Source organism: Siphateles boraxobius, unplaced genomic scaffold (genome assembly GCF_051911475.1).
Source record: "Siphateles boraxobius isolate OS27281-9 unplaced genomic scaffold, OSU_SipBor_1 130, whole genome shotgun sequence".
Lineage (NCBI taxonomy): Eukaryota > Metazoa > Chordata > Actinopteri > Cypriniformes > Leuciscidae > Siphateles > Siphateles boraxobius.
This window is the reverse complement of record NW_027508734.1, coordinates 6,395,001-6,416,208: the sequence shown is the minus strand read 5'-3', so window position 1 is coordinate 6,416,208 and position 21,208 is coordinate 6,395,001. Positions and strand designations below refer to the sequence as shown.

Genomic DNA, 21,208 nt, shown 5'->3' with positions numbered 1-21,208 from the left:
GTATAATAGGTCCTCTTTAATGGGATGTTTTAATACACTTGAAAAATGTTATATTTTTAAAAAAATTACCTAATGACTTTTTAATTTTTTCACCTAATGCACTCAAAATGGCAAAGTTCAGTGCATTCATTGTATTGTTTGAACACTACACCTACACACAGAAACAAACACCATTTTGTTTTTCTCATCATCATATCTTCTGTCATCCCAGAAAGTGGAGAATGGCACATTCGTCATAAGGTTTCTCAGAAGAATGTACGAGAGGACCTGTATGAGGACATCACCTTCTACCTGATCATCGAGAGGAAGCCCATGTATTACGTGTTTAACATCGTCCTGCCCTGTATCCTCATCACCATCATTGCCATCTTTAACTTCTACTTGCCACCTGATGCAGGTAAAGAGTCTTTGCTCTGTTTATTCATTTTTTTCTATTTCAAAACTGATGCCAGGATTGGTTAAAAAAAAAAAAGGTGTTAAATCCACTTTAAATTCAGAACATAAAATAGGTAAAATAGAAGAGAATTAATTTGCACAAATTAATGCACATCAATACATTTACATTTGTGCATTTAGCTGAAGCTTTTATCCAAAAAGAAGAAATTCGTCAAGGAGCCAACAATAATCATAATATACAATAGGGCTGGGACGATACACCTATCTCCCGATTCGATACTATCACAATACTTGGGTGCCGATACTATATGTATTACGATTTTTATTTATTTAATTTTTTTTTTAAAGAATTGCGATTCTTTGCGATTCGATATTGCAATTTTTTTACACTAGACCATGGGCAAAAGTTAAATCATACACTTACGCAGACTGTACATGAGGTATAAGATGAGTCATATTGTCAAAAACAATTCATCACATCTTTCTGACTTTTATTTCAGAAGCATCATACTACATTCTCTTGAATAAATTATTCAATAACAAATACATTTTTAACAGTCACTTGTCAATGTGAAACAATGTAATCGATAAATGCGTTATTTTAAGCCCCAAGTTTCTATCAAAAGCTGATTTACTCTATTTTGCTCGATATCATAGACATCACCAGTGTTTATATTTGAACCTTAAACTTTTATCCAAGTACTTCTATGATAATGTGAACTATTGTATCTCATTGTGAAGCTGTTTCATGACGACTCTCTCTGGGTCAGCGGCAGCACCAACACAGATTTGAATGTTGCGATATGATTTTGTCAAGGTTTAATAGACAGACAAATTGGAAGAAGATTGCGTGGGTGTTTGAATCGAGATCACAGTCTTTTAAAGCTCTATTGTCTTATCTCTCTCTCAGCATATGAGTAGCGCGAGGGCTTTTCAGTGCATTCAGTCTCACGGCGCTTTCACGCGTCCACTTGATAGGGATATTACGACACTTAACACTCATAGATGACGAAACATTTCATCCTCTTGTTGGAACAAAAGTGGCTAAATTCGGTCAACCGCGTCTATAAGCAAGGACAAAAATAAATCAATTTAATATGAAATAATATCGATTCTGGAATAAATTCGATTCTGGATTTTAAAATCGTATAAAAAAAATTGCGATACCTAGGTGAAGCGATTTTTTCCTCCCAGCCCTAATATACAATGCCAGGTTTGAACTTTTGATGTGTTTTGGCCTTTCATATACACTACAATGGCGTCTTGGGGGCCTGAATACGCAAACCTTTGGAAACGGGTTTCAACGTGCACTTTCCATCTCAAAATGCGAATTTTTTAAAATCGGTGATGTCATGTGCATGCGTATTACATGTTCAGTCCATAGGCGCTTGTGTTTCTTTACAAAGTGACATCAACAACTACTGGCTTGGCATGCTTTTTTGGCGTTTTCATGGATCGTTTTGACAACGTTATCGTCTGTACACGAAAAACACAAAAGACATTTTTTTTCTTTTTAGTACATAGTTGTTGTGTAAGCGTACCCTTAAGGGGTGGTTACACTACACACATTTCGTTCCACTGATTTCTATTCATACGCATGCGAATGCGAAACGCTCGTAGAGACGAGTGACCTGTAGAAGATCAATATGTCTCGGCGGGACCCTTTGGCTGAATTATTAGAGTAATGTTTTAGAGAAATGTATGTTCATTCATATTGCTTTCTGTTTTATGTTGTTTATATGTTTGTTTATTTGTTTGCTCATTGAATTCATGTTTATAAAAACGACGGTTCGGAGCGTGACGTCATATCACGACCGTTGCAGTGTCCTAAGAAATTTCGCATGCCCAAAGTCTAGTGTGACCGCGGCTTTAGGCCGGTTGAAGACTAGACGTCCACTAGTCCAGTCTTGAGATGACAAGAGTTCGGGCAAGAAGTTGAAGCACATACTCTGCTGTTGTAAAGAGCAAACCTGCACGATCAGACTGTTGTTAACATGCTGGTGGAAAAACGTCCAACACAACCACCAATATAAATAACTTTTTATTCGATTGAGGTTTTATTGACCTTGAACAAATGAATGGCCTATTATTGCCCATTATAAATAGATATTTTACCTGCATGTATACAACAAGATCAGTCTTTCAGTTCTACCAGTTAAGAGTGTAACCAATAATGAAGGGATCATTAGTACAAGTTTATTGCGCTGCTAATACAGTCTCGTCTATTAATTCTATTATATTGTACAATTAAACTAATCACAAAAAAGCATATTAAGAGTCTGTATAAGTATGTCTTGTGTATGCACGAGTAGATCAAGAGGAGCTCTCTTTTCTTTTCAGGGGAGAAGATGGGTCTTTCAATCAACGTACTGCTGACTTTAACTGTCTTCCTGCTTCTGCTGGCCAACAAGGTTCCAGAAACATCTCTGGGTGTTCCCATTATCGTCAACTACCTGATGTTCACCATGGTCCTGGTCACCTGCTCCGTCATCCTCAGTGTCGTGGTGCTCAACCTTCACCATCGTTCCCCCAACACACACCAAATGCCTCTCTGGGTGCGCAAGGTCAGTACAGGAGACCTCCAGTCAAGCGTCTGAGAAAGTCTCAGGCCCTGTTTACTCCTGGTATTAAAATAAGTTTTGGTTGATCGTATCACAAGTGGATGACGATAAATACAGGTGTAAAACGTATTGAGCTTGTCCACTTTCGGCCACTTCCAGAGGTAGTTGAAAACGCTTTTGACCGGATAGCTTTCGTAGTGTAAACCCTCATGTGGTCGAATGTGTAACTAATGCGTAACATTACGGGAAGCGGCTAGACAGATGGATTTAAACTTTGTCGGCTGGAGACCCAAGTTTGGTTTGAAGACGAAAAACATACCAAGCACAATGTTCTCTCACCATTCCTGATTTCTAACACACACTCACAGCGTTCGGCTGGTCTTACGGCTGTCAGAGCAGAAACTAAAGCTGATGCTCTCTGTGGGTTTTTCCTTTAGATCAAAAGATCTAAAAAGGTATTTGAACTCCGCTCTCGACCAACTAGAATTTTGATCACATTAAGTTATAGTTAAACATACACAATGAAACTTTTGTCCCTATAGCGGTTAAAAAACAAAACTGCATGTATTTTGCAGAGGTACATTGTTTAGGTTGTGCTTCGGCTCTGTGTGACTGTGAGGATGAATATGATTATACTGCTCATAAAACATTCACTATAGGCTTAATCGATATAACCAGTTTTAATTGAAAGGATCTCAAGCTGAGTAGATGAAGACGTCACTGTATCTTTACACACGGTACTTCCTTGAAAATATATTCCAGCACAGCGCTACATCAACCATACTGACATGAGCCTTCACAACAGATAATGCTTTATAATGAACTCTGTTAGAGAGATACATATGCCAATTTATCTGTTCAATAAAATACTTTACTCATCTGATGAAGGTGCTCTAAGCGATGTTGGGTGACGTCACTTCTTGTTGGCCAAGTATTGTCCAACAAAACGGAGGCTAGCTCGACCCTCCCTCCTCCTCATCCCGTCCCCTCCCCCTCTCTTCCTGAAACAGGCTTTTCCGTTGTAAATTCAGGACTTTGTGCGTTCCTTCCCCTTTTTCCTCTTTTTTGCAATTTTTTCATCGGAATATCGTTTCTTTGGTCGTGTGTCGGCCATATCAAAATTCAAGAGAATATAATTATAGCGTTAGTTGTTGTCCATGACATCTCTCCTCTAAATAACTTCCCTCTTCCCAACTTCTCTCCTGCTCATAACCCCCCCCCCCACCCCCCCAAATCATTCTTGTCGTTTATTGGCTGGAACAGTTTGTTTTTGTTGCCGTTTGTGGAGCCTGGGGTGTCTGCAGAGACCGTGTTTTTTTTCCAGTGTGTTCAGGGGACAAGCAGCTAGCGGATAGTGAGGAGATGTTTGCTGTATGTGACAAAAAATGTTTCAGCCTAAAAAACGCGTGACATCACTTTAGAGCACCTTTGAGTAATAAAAACACCATCTCTTCATCGCTATTACAACATTTCAAAACCTTCATTTCTCACCATCTCCCAAAAGCCAAGTCAATGTTGATTCTTGTTTTATTACGAGCTCTGTCTCGTTCTCTTTTCTCCAGCAGACTCTCCTCCGTTCGGCGTTTGTTTAAACGGGTGATTCTCCGGAGATTGGAGATTTAACTTCTCCATGTCAACCTTTCTCACTCGTTGTGAAACTAACCTGTGTCACTCTCACACCAGACACACGTCAAAGCGTCAAAGTAGCCCGAGCAACTTCTCTATATTCACGGATGTGACGAGTCACACGAGCAAGTGTACACAAGTTCCCGCACAAACCATCCAGACAAGTCTAACATATAAACACTTCTTTTTGTGAATCAGGGTAAGACAAAAACATATTTTGGGAGAAGGATTGATGATGTATTGACTCCCATTATTTACATTTAGTTAATTTTGAACAGAAAAAAAAGTTCCATTGTGTACCTTTAAAGTCTTTCTTGCACTTGAAATGTTTTTTTATTTTTTGGTTGAGAATAAGGAACCATTAGCAAACCACAAAACCAGCCTGAATTTGTAATGAGATGCACATCCTTTTGTGAAACTTTTGTGGAGTCAGCTGCTTTCAACAAATTGATGGCTACATTGTTAAAACGACAGATGCAGAAAATGTTTCCATTTACCATTTTCTTTTATTCCCGGACACTCCAAAACAACCCTGTCTGCCAATTACAAACTTATGAAAAAAGGATAAAAATGTTAAATAGACAAAAATGGATAAAGGCTAAAAATAGGAAATTCAGCAAAAAAAAAGCATCTTTGCAAAAAGCAGCCTATTATGTTAGACTATTAACCTTTATTGTTGGCTGTAAGCTCGACATTATTTAAAATGATTAGAGTCACAGCTTATCCCATCTCTACCCTTTTACACCTTCTATTCACACCCGTTTCAAGCACAACACTACTTTTATTTCTAAAGATTATGTTATTGCAGCATTTCTTTATTCAGATTCAGTTCAGTTTTGCAGGACATTCACTCGTAACAGCAAGGCCATTTGAAACAGACGCGTGATGCAAGGCTGAAAGATGATGTGCTGAGCGAGTGCAATCTGTCTCTTTCTTTTAGATACTTTGTGAAGTCATGCAGAGGAAGCGAGGCCATCTCTACACAACTCAACACTGTTTTAAGACGCACTGTAGCGCTTTTAATCAAAGGGATAGTTCACCCAGAAATGAAAATTAGCCATTATTTACTCGACCTGAAAAATCTTAGGTGTATATGGCAATCTTCTTTCAGACGAATACAATCAGAGTTATATAAAAAAATGTCCTGGTTCTTCCAAGCGTTATATTGGGTGTCAATGGGTATATATTTTTTAAAAGTCCGTCAAAGCGCATCTATCCATGATAAAAGTGCTCGAACTGGCTCCGAGGGGTTTATAAAGGCCTTCTGAAGTGAAGCGATGCGTTCTTGTAAGAAAAATAACCATATTTAAAAATGTATCGACTAAAATAACTAGCTTCTGGCAGACGGCCGTACGCAAGTCTTTTCCACTTCCATTTCATGTAGACTTTAGTTTTCAAACCCTAAGTTTTCATTGCTGCCTTACATATATAATAAATATATATATTTTGTTATATATAATAAAAAATCCAGTGGACTCTCACTGAAGAAGGGGCCTTTAAGTTTGCATTAGCAATCTCCCTCTACTCTCATTTTCTTCAGAACACGTAAATGTGTTTCTGCTATTTTTTTAAAAAGTCTTTATATTTCCGAATTGGAAGAACTTGAGGTTTAATGGCATGTTTTAACTGCAGCTGTGTATCTTATAAGATTGTAACTGTGCATTTCTTCTAGATCTTCATCCACATGTTGCCTCCATACCTGGGGATGCTGCGACCCAAAGTAGAAACCCCTCTGTTTCTTGAGAAACCTTCCAAAAAGGAGAACATCCAAGCCATCAGCAGAGTGGCAGACGAGTACTTCATCCGCAAGCCCAATAACACCAACTTCCTCTTCCCCAAACCCCACAGGTGAGCCTCTGCTGTTATCATTAGGGTCATGGGTCAAACGGATCAATGAGAATGGAAGGGAGAAGTTAGCTGGTTTTAGGGGTGAATGAATAGGCTGCTTTCTTGAGATAAGTGTCACCACTTGAGCACTTATGTATGCAGTAATGAATCTATATAAGGATTTATAATTTTTGGAGGCACCTAATTTTTATTATTTTGGAGGCACCTTTAAAGACTCAAGACCAGGGGTGTGAAGTAACGAATTACAAATACTCACGTTACTGTAATTAAGTAGTTTTTTTCAGAAATTGTACTTTTTTTTGAGTAGTTTAAATTTTTTGTAATTTTACTTATACTTGAGTACATTTTAAGTGATGTATCGGTACTTTTTCTCCGCTATTTTCCTTCTGTTTGTGGTCGTTACTCGTTACATGCTTGTTTTAAATGTATTTTATTTTTATCCATTAACGTGATTGGATTGAGTAAGCGGTCTCGTGACTGTCATCAAATCAAATTAAGCATAGAAAACTTTAACCGCCTATTCCTGCTGTTACTCGTGACTGCTGTGGAAGTGCATTCTTCAAGCATCAATCCAGATATCAATCCTCTAATAAGGTACAGTTCACATTTCAGCTTAATATGATATTTATATAGGCTGGCCTGTCTACAGGGCCTAACATTTGGTCTGAGGTTGGGGGTATTGCGTGACGAGTTCATAATGTGGTGAATTCCCGCTCTCATTTACTTCAAAATCACATTGTAGAGAGACGCGCGTGACGATCTGTGCACTGCCGAGTCTCGCGCTCGCCATGCCGCCAGATTCAGAATCAGTGTACTCTATGAACCATGGCGTTAACTTGAACTGCATTTCTGTCAGTGCGTGACTACAGCTCGTTAATAAACAACGTTTTTTGATTGATCCATTTCAATCCGTCTTCATTTGGCAAGTGCACTTGCGCAAAAACATTTTTCATGTTGAACTTTTTTTTTTGTGTGTGTGTGGATGCTGCTGATAAAACAGCTTCACCCAGACTACAAAGAGACATGCATTTGTGTGTGTGTGTGTGTGTGTTTGTTTGTTTCTTTTGTAAAAGTTTCCTGGATATAACTTCCCTATTTAATGCACAATTTTCCTTACAAATTATATTATCAGCATTACAATGTGAGTAAATGTAGCCGTGTAAAATGTAAGGGATGATGCCACCCTTCTAGAACAATGTGCATTTACATTTAAATTGTAACATATTTAATATCATGGAATTAAAGTGTGTAATTAGTGTTAGCTCACTATCTTAGCCTTTTTCAGTGCATTATGTGAGGTAATCTGATAATATTAGTGATTCTCATTTATCAAAACAATAACATTGATACCATTTTGGAGAGAAATTGGGTATTTTTTAATCTCTCTATTTGATGCATTTTAAAAAGATGGATGATAGATATTCTTCAATCTTTCTAACAAAGAACAAAATATAATGTGAATTACACTATGTAAAATTTTTTTAAATTTATAAATTGTAGTGCACAGTGTTTATTGTAAGGGGTAGAATCCGCAGCTCAGTACTCACTACTCACTACTCATGAGTACTTTTAAATAAGCTACTTTTTTACTCTTACTCAAGTAGTTTTTTGGACAAGTACTTTTTACTCTACTCACACTATATTTTTTGGAATGTAATGCTACTTTTACTTGAGTATGTTTTTTCAGTACTCTTTCCACCACTGCTCAAGACGCATTGAAAATCTGGGACTCAAAAATCTAAACCAAACAAAGAAGTTTGAAATTAACTATTTTAGTTTTGTGAACTATATCTATCTCACTACGCAGTTAGCAGGGAACGTTCTCAGAACTTTGGCTAACTTTCAAAGTTATGAGTGAACATTATTCTTGTAACTTTAATAGAACTTTTTAATGAAAGTTATCTGGTTTTTAATAATGTTCTCAAAACATTCGCACAAAAACATTATTTATGCATCACTCATGGAACGTTTTTTTTTGTCCTTTAGTTGAATGTTCTTCTGAATTTTTTTTTTTTTTTTTAATGTTATACATGTTACAGCACTTTAGAATGTTCTCTAAACATTCTTAAATGTTCTATTTTTTTTTTTGCCAAATTAGTAACTGGAATGTTCCCTTAACATTCGCATGACCAAGAAAAAAACTGGATGTTCAGAAAACATTAGAAAAATGTTTTTATAACTTAATGCGAACGTTAGCAAAACATTTTTAGAACATATCTTTGTTTCCTGGGGAATCATATGACTAAACTTGTAACATTGATCATTTGACTCTTTTATACGGACGTTTTCTTGTTTCCTTGGAGTTCATGCAAAAAATCCTGCCTGCTTAATTATAAAAATGCTAAATAGAGGCATTTTAGTGTGCGTGCGTGCGTGCGTGCGTGTGTGCGTGTGTGTGTGTGTGTGTGTGTGTGTGTGTGAGCATGGCTGAACACTTTAGGGTTTGATTAATCCTTTACTCTCTCACACACACTTTAAATCATCTCAACCAGGGAATTACTCTGTGTATCTGGGGTATATGTGTATGTAGGGAGTGTGAAAAAATTGAAGAAATCATCACTAAAATAACAACGATCAGCACAAATGGTCTCTGACACATTAGACCTGTCCTGCATCCGGCTCAAGAGAGGCGGCAGGAGAAATGGAGACAGGACAGAGTGTGAGAGAGAGAAAAAGAAGATGAGGCAGTGGTATCTTGTTTTTTAATTGGTTTTATAGCGTGTTTTGGCACCATTGCCACCATGGTTTAGTCAAATTAGTCTTTCCTGATTAGTCATCTGTGTCTGTCTGTCGATGTACAGACTGAGGAGGGAGGATGAAAGAAGAACAAATCTCAAAGACTGGCAGAGGATGTCTTTGACCTTTTCTTTCATTAATTTAATACACTGCTAGTCTTGTGCAGCCACTAGCTAGACTTTGATTATTGCCATCCAACTTAATCAGGTCACGACATGTAAAACGTATGCTGCAAGTTTGCTTTTTAATGTGAGATGGTCTGTATGACTTTTTAATGTTTTTTCCTCACGACGGCTGAATTTATTTGATAGAAATACAGTAAAATCAGTAATATTGTGAAATATTATTACAAAGTAAAATATCTGTTTTCCATTTTAAAATATAATTTATTCCTGTGATGCAAAGCTGGATTTTCAGCATCATTACTCCAGTCTTAAGTGTCACATGATCCTTCAGAAATTATTCCAATATGATGATTTGCTGCTCAAGAAACATTTCTTAGCATTATAAATGTTGAAAACAGTTGTGCTGTTTTAATATTTAATAGAACAGAATTAATTGAAATGGAAATCTTTGACGATTTCCATTACACGAGAGTAGATGTTAAAACTTCATGCTGATTTGTACTCCGCTTTCGCCAAGATAAGCACCAACTAAGACGTAGCTTTACAGTAACCTATGCTTCTCCATCCATTTACGCTTCTTTCCATCTGGTGACGTGAATCTCCTTCTGTATTGTGTTAATAGTATTTGCGCGTCAGCACACACAACGGCTGCAATCACAGTGCGGTCCCCCCATAACAACCCTCTGGATTGAGCGGAGTAGGGAACATCTCTAGGGTCTTCAAGTGGGCACCTTCCGTCCTCAGTGTTTCGTTGACTAGCCCACGACACCTCAAGAGGGCTCGACAGTGACTCTGGCGTCCCAGAGTCACCCCCCTCCGTCCCCCACTCAACTCATCCCAGCTTACTGACCTCTACTTCTCTCTTGCTGCTGAGACCTAACCACAATCTCACAATCTCTCCGCAACCCAACCATACGCGCCAACCCGTTTGACTAAGGCTGTCGAGCCCCACTGGTGCGTGAATATGCAGTTTCAGTGGCAACGGTTCCGTATGGCATACCACCTACCGCAAAACACAATATCTGCCCAACCACCCGTCATTCACGCAATATACACAGGAACGTAATGACTGTAAATACTATACAACCTCTACAAATAAACCAACAGTCCTGCTGAGACCTAACCACAATCTCAAAATCGCTCCGCAACCCAACCATACGCGCCAACCCGTTTGACTAAGGCTGTCGAGCCCCACTGGTGCGTTAATATGCAGTTTCAGTGGCAACGGTTACGTATGGCATACCACCTACCGCAAATCACAATATCTGCCCAACCACCCGTCATTCACGCAATATACAGAGGAACGTAATGACTGTAAATACTATACAACCTCTACAAATAAACCAACAGTGCTGCTGAGACCTAACCACAATCTCACAATCTCTCCGCAACCCAACCATAAGCGCCAACCCGTTTGACTAAGGCTGTCGAGCCCCACTGGTGCGTTAATATGCAGTTTCAGTGGCAACGGTTCCGTATGGCATACCACCTACCGCAAAACACAATATCTGCCCAACATCCCGTCATTCACGCAATATACACAGGAACGTAATGACTGTAAATACTATACAACCTATACAAATAAACCAACACCCTTCAAGTTTTCAAGAATTCTACGAAACCGTAGCATGGCGGCCTGTACTCAGCCAGCTAGAATCTTTCCGTCTCAACCACAGCCAGTTGCTGCTCCTTTCTGCTGCTTCAGATAAGTTCTTTACTGTGCGACGCAACTCTTGACCACTGAATCCGACGTCTCTGAGGAACCGGGTTGTAGAGTGTGCCACAAAACCTCGACAACCCACTTCCACTGGATAAACCTGGACTCTCCATCCTCGCTGTTCTGCTTCAGTGGCCAGATGAGCATACCGCAATTTCTTCCTCTCATATGCCTCATCTACCGCATCCTCCCATGGCACTGTTAACTCTATCAGTTGAACAATGCGTGCTGATCCAGACCACAAAACAATATCTGGTCGTAGGTTAGTGGTGGCAATCTCAGGTGGAAAAATAAGCCGTTGATCAAGATCAGCCAGCATCTTCCAGTCCCTAGCAGCTTCCAGTTTTCCTGGGCGAGAATTGGTGTTAGCACCTTTTCTTGGTGGTTGCTCGCCTGGGCGGAGGAATATTGTCTTCTGCGTGTAATGTTTTGCTAGAACAGGCGGCAACTTATTGGTCATACTACGCATACTACATACAAATCCAAACATCGCAATACTTGGTCATGGCGCCAAGTAAACCGACCTTGGCTAAGAGCCACCTTACATCCTGTCAAAATGTGCCTTAATGTGGCAGGTGATGAACACAAAGGACAAGAGGGATCCTCTCCTACCCAGAGGTTTAGGTTCTGCGGTGATGGGAGAACATCATATGTTGACCTAATAAGGAAACTGATCCTACTCTCTTCCATTGACCAAAGGTCTTGCCAGCCCATTTTTCGTTGTTCCACACTCTCCCATCTCATCCACTCTCCCTGCTTTGCCTGGGAAATGGCCTTTATACATCTCATCCTCTCCTCCTGCTTTCGCACCTCGTTGACTACTAGCTTCCTCCTTTGAGCTGGGGCTGCCTTGTGCCATTTAGGAGGAGCTAAACTGAGCCCCAAACCCCCTCTTCCATGCTGTACCTGTCCCACGATATCCCCAATTTGAAGGTCAGCCTTTGCCTCTACTACAGATTTCTTTGCTGACCACTTTCTACCAGTTTTTACCACAGGGGCTGCCTCCCTTACACATTTGTCGCGTGACTCTGCTAAAGTCATTTCCAGTCTGACCTTGGCACACTTAAACTCCTCGGTTAAAGCAGAGACTTGCAGCTGCAATACTCCTTTACTATAAAGTCCCACTCTGCTGAGGCAGCGTGGAACTCCCAACCATTTCCTGATGTATGAACTTATTAACGCTTCCAGCTTATCCACTGTTGTCAAAGAAACCTCGTACACAGTCAGTGGCCACAGCAACCTTGGCATTAGACCAAACTGAAAGCACCAGAGTTTTAGTTTGCCTAGTAGAGCACAGCTGTTTATGCTCTTCAACCATTCCACTGCTTGTCGTCTAACTTCTCCCACTCGAACTGTGTCCTTTAGATCCCCATCGTACCATCTCCCTAGACTCTTCACTGGCTTCTGAGAAACTGTTGGTATTGCCTCACCATTAATGAGTGAGGCAATGAGTAGTTACCTTGCCTTTAACTATTGAGATGCTCCTTGATTTAGAGGGCTTAAATTGCATTCGTGCCCATTCAATATTATCTGTTAACTTCCCCAATAACCGATTAGTGCAGGCTACCGTTGTAGTCATGGTTGTCATGTCATCCATGTATGCTCTGATTGGTGGTAGTCGCATCCCAGAAGCCAAGCGCTCTCCTCCTACTACCCATTTTGATGCCCTAATGATTACTTCCATTGCCATGGTAAAAGCCAGTGGAGAAATGGTGCATCCTGCCATTATTCCAACCTCTAAGCATTGCCATGTAGTGCTGAATTCTGGAGTTGAGAAACTAAATTGGAAATCTCCAAAATAGGCTTTCACTAAATTTGTTATCGACATCGGTACCCTGACAAAATCAAATGATGCCCAAAGAAGCTCATGTGGCACTGAACCATATCCATTAGCCAAATCCAGGAATGTCACGTGGAGCTCCTTCCTCTCCTTTTTAGCTGTTTGTATTCGTTGCCAGATAACACTGATATGTTCTAAGCATCCTGAGAATCCTGGAATGCCCGCTTTTTGAACTGAAGTGTCAATGAAGCCATTCTTTAATAGGTAGGTTGACAATCTCTGAGCAATAATGCTGAAGAAAATTTTGCCTTCGACGTTTAATAGTGAAATAGGGCGAAACTGACTGATGCTTGTAGCATCTTTTTCTTTGGGTATAAAGACTCCCCCTGCTCGGCGCCATGATCTAGGTACAACCTGCTTTTCCCAAGCCACTTTTATCAATTTCCACAGAATCCTTAGAACTCCTGAAGCACTCTTGTACACTCTGTACGGAACTCCATTGAGATGATGAAGCCCTTGCCTTTCTCACAACCTGCTCTATCTCTTTCCACTTAGGTGCACAGACCTCCATTTGGTATTCTGGTGGATTGACAGGTGGGATGTCTGACGGAATTGACATAGGCTCATGCCTTTTTGCATCTGTATGCGTTTACTCCAAATATCTCTCTAGCTCAACCCTAGATGCTTTTAAAGTGCCATTCTACTCACTGGTGAATAACTTCTTTATGAATTTGAATGGATCTTTATAGAAATTAGCCCATTAGCCCTCGCACGTTCCTTCTTTTTGTAGCGTTTCCGTAGGCGCTCAGCTCTGCGTAATGTTGCAAGCTTATCTTTTATGGCCCTTTGTAAGAGATTGAGTCCCTCCTTCTGACTTTGTTCCGCTCTTTTCCATTGCTTCCTCAGCTGTCTCCTTTCTCTAACTAACCCTTCAATTTTCTGCTGCCGTCTAGACAATCCAGGAGTAGTTTGTACTTTTTCCTTCCTTTTTTCCACACCAAACCTCTCAGTTCCATATGCGTAAATGATGTCCCCAAATTTATCCAGCTTCTTTTCAACTGTACCAGTTAATCTTTCCAATGCAAAGCATAGATCTGTGTTTACCGTGTCCCATGCAGTTTTCTCACTAGCTCTTGGCCATCTAACTCCAGGCCTATGCCCGTTGAGGTTCTTTTCTCTCTTATGCTGGTTAGTCTGACCGGGTTCACAAGAATCAATGTGTTCATCACTAACTGTGCAAACCCTCATCTCCTCTATGACAGGGGTGCTGATATCCTGCGAACTGTGGTTTGCTTCCTGTCGCTGGATTTCATTCGACTGACTTGACTGACTCCGTAAGAAGTAGTGATCAATGCGAGGCCCTTGTCCCTTCTCCCTCAAGCATTTCATTTTCCCTTGATGAATCTTCAAACCCCTGACCGTTGTCGCCTTGCTCCAGCCACAGACACAAGCTTGGAGTTCAATGGCTTTGCTAACTGCTGAACCTGAACTAGTCTTTTGTGAAGTACTCTCCATACTCATATCCGTTTCCATTCCAAAGTCGTTAACCATGTTGTCCACCATTGAGTCATCTTCCGCCCCTGCTCTCGCAGACTCTAGGGGTATTTTCCTCTTTAATTTTTCAGAAGCCTTGGGCGGGTGTCTCCAGCATCCTGTAAACACAGAGCTGGATACTGCCGACAAGGGTAGCTAACCCTTACCAGCCCCATTGGGGTCTCTTTCCTCCTGTCAGCTGTCTCTCCAGGCTGTCACAAGGTCTTTCCCTTGTTGCCAGCAGCACTATTCACCGCAGTCACTGGACGTATCCAGATCTTCATGATTTCCATTACACGAGAGTAGATGTTAAAACTTCATGCTGATTTTTACTCTGCTTTCGCCAAGATAAGCACCAACTAAGACGTAGCTTTACAGTAACCTATGCTTCTCCATCCATTTACGCTTCTTTCCATCTGGTGACGTGAATCTCCTTCTGTCTGGTGTTAATAGTATTTGCGCGTCAGCACACACAACGGCTGCAACCACAGTGCGGTCCCCCCATAACAACCCTCTGGATTGAGCGGAGTAGGGAACATCTCTAGGGTCTTCAAGTGGGCACCTTCCGTCCTCAGTGTTTCGTCGACTAGCCCACGACACCTCAAGAGGGCTCGACAGTGACTCTGGCGTCCCAGAGTCACCCCCCTCCGTCCCCCACTCAACTCATCCCAGCTTACTGACCTCTACTTCCCTCTTGCTGCTGAGACCTAACCACAATCTCTCCGCAACCCAACCATACGCGCCAACCCGTTTGACTAAGGCTGTCGAGCCCCACTGGTGCGTGAATATGCAGTTTCAGTGGCAACGGTTCCGTATGGCATACCACCTACCGCAAAACACAATATCTGCCCAACCACCCGTCATTCACGCAATATACACAGGAACGTAATGACTGTAAATACTATACAACCTCTACAAATAAACCAACAGTGCTGCTGAGACCTAACCACAATCTCACAATCTCTCCGCAACCCAACCATACGCGCCAACCCATTTGACTAAGGCTGTTGAGCCCCACTGGTGCGTTAATATGCAGTTTCAGTGGCAACAGTTCCGTTTGGCATACCACCTACCGCAAATCACAATATCTGCCCAACCACCCGTCATTCACGCAATATACAGAGGAACGTAATGACTGTAAATACTATACAACCTATACAAATAAACCAACAGTGCTGCTGAGACCTAACCACAATCTCACAATCTCTCCGCAACCCAACCATACGCGCCAACCCGTTGAATTATCATTACTGTCACTTTTTATCAATTGAATGCATCCTTGTTGAATAAAATATGTAATTTCTTTCAAAAATAAAATCGTACTGACCCCAAACTTTTAAATGGTAGTGTAAATCTGAACTCAATCATTCAACAATATTAGACTGGCATGATATTGCAGTCAAATAATGCTGCTGTATAGCTATCAGTTATACTGATGACATCAAAGAGATTAGTGGACAATCCATTTTAGACTTTGTTCAGAACTTCAGTTTTTTTCCTAAATGAAATATACTAATTATTTCACTGAAAGATTCAGTGCCATGAACCTTGCAAACTTTGAAAAATCCAGTGATTTAGTTCTTCCTTGCTCATTTTAGCATTCTGGTGATGTTCTTCCCTGAATAACCGATGAAATATTGTGCTCACTGACTCCAGAAAACATAAGCCAGTAAATCAGATTGAGGCTTGCCATTCTGGATATGCATCTGATTGTAGCTAATGCTTTTGATTTAGAGAAAGAAAAAAATTATGAGGTAACAAAATGCTATATTTTTTATTTATGTTTTATCATCTGCTGTGAGCTTTCCCGTAGCTCAAACAGTAGAGGGTTTGCACTTGCCACGCCAAGGTCATAGGTTCGATTCCCAGGGAAAGCAACTGATAAGAATGTAAAAAATGTGTAAATGTGATCATGTTAATGCTGTTTTAGGCCCTAAATGAAGGTACATGCTAGATGTTAAAACGCACTCCTCTGCTGGGTTAAAGCTCTCTTCTCCCGATCTGCTGGTCTCTCCGCCCGGCATTAACGTATGTCTCAGTGTAATAGGGTTCCTCTCGGGTCACTGGAGCTCGCTGGGGAACCTGGGATGAGCTCCTGGCCAAGCACCTGAATACACGCATACAGATGAGAGCTGTGAGGAATGAAGAGTCACACTGACCCCTTGTGGTGGGATGGGGAGGTGTAGTGTCTGGAAAATTGATGAGGAGCAGTGGGAGAGAAAGAAAGAGATGGGATTCATAATGAAACAGATGTTCGTGAACAGATTCTCAAAAGAGGAATGCAACACATCAGCGGTGATAAGCATTTCATCAGCACATTGGGAGGATTTCACGGGTGGGTGGTTACACCATCAGCATAAAACAGATTTGAAGAAAAAAAAAAGAAAGTGACTGACTGAATGATTGAGAGAGTGTTTTAAATGAAAGAATAAGTATGACAGTAAGTGAATGAGTGATTAAATGAATGAGTTAAAGGGATAGTTCACCAGAAAATGAAAATTTTTCATTAATTACTTGTCGTTTCCAACCCCTAAGACTTTCATTCATCGTCTGAACACAAATGAAGATCTTTCTGATGAAATCTGAAATCTCTCTGATCCCTCTAATAACAGCTACGCAACTAACACTTTGACTCTTCAAAAAGTTCATAAAGAAATCGTAAAACTAATCCATATGAATTGAGCAGTTTAATCCAAATTTTCTAAAGAGACTCGATGACTTTATATGAAGTTTTTATATGTTAGTCCGTCAGTCCTGGTTGGAACGGGTCACCTTGACACGGGAGTTTTGAGAAACTGGCTCTTTTTCTGATGTGGGATTATGTGGACACACACACACACACACACACACACACACACACACACACACACACACACACAGCAGGAATGGTGCACAGGCCAATGCATTCTAAGGCTTTAAATGCTTACACCCTTTTCTCAAGGACAAAGTAATCTGATCCACCATGGATTTAGACTTGCTGCCTGAGGTTTCAGCCTGTGTTCATAACTTCCTGATACAATCTGAGAAATTTACTGAGGTCAACTCTTCAACTTCAGAAAAAGATATTTAAAGGAATAGTCCACGCAGAAAAATGAAAATCATTTGGTCATTCCAAACCTATGTTACTTAAATGTTATTTCGCCAAACAGTTTCAGTTCCCACTGACTTCCATTATATGGATAACAAAGTATAGTCTGTTGGGCTATCCCTTTAAGTTTAAGCATGTTTTACCACAAACAATAAAGCCATATTTTATATTACATGCATTTGGCAGATGCTTTTATCCAAAAGCTACTTGTATTGCATTCAAAGTATATATTTTAACAGTTCATGCATTTACTGGGACTGAAACCCCATGACCTTGGTGTTACTAGTGGCGTATGAATATGGTTCATATGTAACAGAACATTTCTGGATATTTTTGTACAAAGATTTGAAGGTAACTATCACTACCCTGAAGTAGAAGTATGTATTTACAGTAAGTATGTCAACAGGACCTTGTGCTTGCAATGTATTGGTTCAGCATTCTCATCTGTGTGTGTGTGTGTGTGTGTGTGTGTGTGTGTGTGTGTGTGTGTGTGTGTGTGTGTGTGTGTGTGTTTGTGTTTGTGTTTGTGTTTGTGTTTGTGTTTGTGTTTGTGTTTGTGTGTGTGTGTGTGTGTGTGTGTGTTTGTGTTTGTGTTTGTGTGTGTGTGTGTGTGTGTGTGTGTGTGTGTGTTTATATAGAGCATGTTTCTGGCCAGTTCACACATAAAATGATGCCAAGCCTGCCCGAACTGAATAAATCAGTGTTGTGGAAAGTTACTTTTAAAAGCAATGTGACAATATTGTGTCACTCCCTAAAAAAAGTGACTAATTAAATTACTTAGTTACTTTTTATGGAAAGTAATGTGTTGCATTACTTTCTTGCTGGTTTTTTAGTAACAAAAAAAGTTCTATTTTTGGCCTTTTCACACCAAAAGTGAATAAATTCTCGTCTGTACAGTAGAGGTCGCTGCTCAAACAAACCTTTCAGCTGCTCTGGGTCACAGAAGAATAAGAACAGAGGAGAAGAAAGTTCAACACTCTTAATTCAGCAATAAAAAATATGAAACAAACGTGATATTTATCTATAGTAATTTTTGATTATTAATATGGCTGATTTGGATCATCGAAGGTCAGTAGCAGAGATATTGGTTAAGAAAGTGAGATTAAATAAAGTACATTTGTGCTATTTAACATTTAATTATTGCAGGTTCTAAGTTTGCATTTCACTGTTTTTATTCATTTTGGGGAACACTGAACCATGTTTTTGTGCAAGTGAGATGAGTAAATGCTCAGTCAGTCTAGGGCTACAATAAGCATCATGTTTTCACACACAACACCGCACTTACTCCTGATTTCTCTCAACAGACTGGAGAGCTGTCAGTCAATACATTTGCGATTCTTATTTGAAAAAGTAACTTTGATGGAAATTTAAAAGTAATGCATTACTTTACTAGTTCCTTGGAAAAAAAAAAGTAATCTTTTCGTAAACTTGTGTTACTTGTAATGCAAATCCCCAACTCTGGCTGCGGTGTACAGTGATGTTCCTCCTGTTGCAGGTTCCAGCCTGATGGGCCGTGCACTGACCTGAGGAAGTTCATTGACGGGCCGAGTCATTTCCTCAGTCTTCCTCCAGAGCTCAAGGCAGCCGTGGAGGCCATCACTTACATCGCGGAGCAACTGCAGGCCGAGAAAGACTACGAGGCTGTAAGTCATTTACAATCACAATCAGAATCATGTTACGCTCTCTAAATCTTTACCTTCCCTTCGTTCTCACTGTTTTCCATCTCATTTGTCTCCCTTTCTCTCTTGTTTTCCTCTTTCTGTCTGTCTCTCAGTTAAAGGAGGACTGGCAGTATGTTGCCATGGTGGTTGATCGACTCTTTCTCTGGATCTTTGTGGTTTTTACCACCTTTGGGACGCTGGGCATTTTCACTTATGCCAGCTTCAATGCCACTCCCACTGACCCCTTCCCCTAAATCTGACCGTCGATCTCTCACCACCTCAACAACACTGGCATGTGATGTCTTAGACGCTGTTCGGTGCTTTTACTGTTACAAAAAAGAGCACAGCAATTCATTCACACAATATCTCCAGTGAGTTCAATGGGATTTAATATAATTAGGTCTGTGAATAGAAAAAAATAATCTATAGATTACTGGAAAGATTTTATTTTGTTGTTGAAAAAATGCAGGGATGCTTAGAATTAATCAAATGTGATTGTAAAGGAATATTATAACGTTACAAAGGATTTCTATGTCGAATAAATGCTATTTTGATCTTTCTGTTCATCAAAGAATCCTGAAAAAACATATCTCAGTTTCCACAAATATGAAGCAGCACAACTGTTTTCATCATTGATAATCAGAAATGTTTCTTGAGCAGTAAATTAGCATATGATTTCTGAAGGATCATGTGACACTGAAGACTGGAGTAATAATGCTGAAAATACAGATTTGATCACAGGAATAAATGACATTTTAAAATATATTCAAATAGAAAACATAAAGGGTAATACTATTTCTGAAATATTACTGTTTCTCAAACTTTACTGTATTTTTGATCAAATAAATGACTTCTTTCAACTTTTGAACGGTACACTCTCAGAAAAAAAGCTGTCCCTGGGGCGGCACGGCACCCTTTCAAATAGTACTAATATGCACAATTTAAATACTAATATGAACTAAAATACTTTATATGAACTATTGTGTATTTTTAAGACAATAATATGCACCCTTAAGGGGTAAATATGGTACAAATCATCAATCAATCAATCATATTTTATTTCTAAACCACATTTAAAAACAACACGAGTTGGCCAAAGTGCTTTACAGACCCAACTGTACAACACATATAGACAAATACACCTTAAAACAAAACACTATATAAAACTACATGCAACTAAGAACAGTTAAAAGCAGCAGAGAAGAGATAGATCAACGCCGTCTAAGGAAAGCCTGGCCACTCCCTATTAAGTCCTATTGTACCGAATTCTGGTTGTAGTTCCACCAGAGTTCCACTGGGGGCGATTGTCCCAGTAGTATGTTCCTGCACAACCGGAGGCTGCAGTTTCTGGACCCCAGTTTTAGGACCGCGGTTTCAGGACCCTAGTTTTTTGTGACAGCGCCACCTAACGAACTGGATGATATAGCGGCGGCAGCGGTTTCAGGACCGCAGTTCTAGGATCCAGGTGGTTTAGTTTGTACATAGTATCAAGGTCAAACTATTATCTTAAGTCTTGTTAGAAAAAAATAATTATATATATATATATATATATATATATATATATATATATATATTAACAAAGAAGATTATGGAATAGAAAAGCTCCTACAGCAGGTGGATTAGAGCAAGTAGCATCAAGCTACATGACACAATTTAAAATATTAATATTACAGTTTTACCGATTGTCCGAGTGCAAAATGAATGGGAGTCTATGGGGCTAGACGGCTAAATTTGTCTCTTTCACCCGATTGCCATTGAGAAATCTCAGATTTGAATGTAGATTTTGCAAGTTCAACATGGGTTATAGGTACAAAGTTGAATGAACGAGTACTTATGTCCTTTCAATTTCTTACAGGTTGAGTTGTGGTTGCCCATAACACACTAGCATTCTGCTAATGGACTTAGATTGGTCAGTGAAGGACTGATTACGTCCAGAGATACTGCTTGATGGCATCGTGGCATCCGAAGTATTTTCGGCGTGGTGTTTAAAAACAACAAAACAAAAACTCTTCTAGTACGTGTATTTACCTGTGTCAGCGGTGTTGTCGATGCCTCGAGAGAAAAGAAAGTGCAGAGCGCGAAAGCACCAAAGTGACTGAAGGATTGCCGTAAATCAGTATCTCTGGTCGTACGATGT

General features: G+C 40.0%; 1 protein-coding gene across 1 annotated transcript in view; it reads left to right on the top strand.

Moving 5' to 3' along the window:
- chrnb1 (cholinergic receptor, nicotinic, beta 1 (muscle)) overlaps window positions 1–19,936 on the top strand; it is a 32,999-nt gene extending 13,063 nt beyond the window's left edge. The window contains exons 7-11 of the mRNA XM_077227576.1: window positions 212–397; window positions 2,737–2,960; window positions 6,256–6,431; window positions 18,906–19,053; window positions 19,185–19,936. Of these exons, the coding sequence (XP_077083691.1) occupies window positions 212–397; window positions 2,737–2,960; window positions 6,256–6,431; window positions 18,906–19,053; window positions 19,185–19,325 (875 nt within the window). The 3' untranslated portion in view covers window positions 19,326–19,936. The remainder of the gene's footprint in view (window positions 1–211; window positions 398–2,736; window positions 2,961–6,255; window positions 6,432–18,905; window positions 19,054–19,184) is intronic.
- The last annotated feature ends 1,272 nt before the right edge of the window (window positions 19,937–21,208 follow it).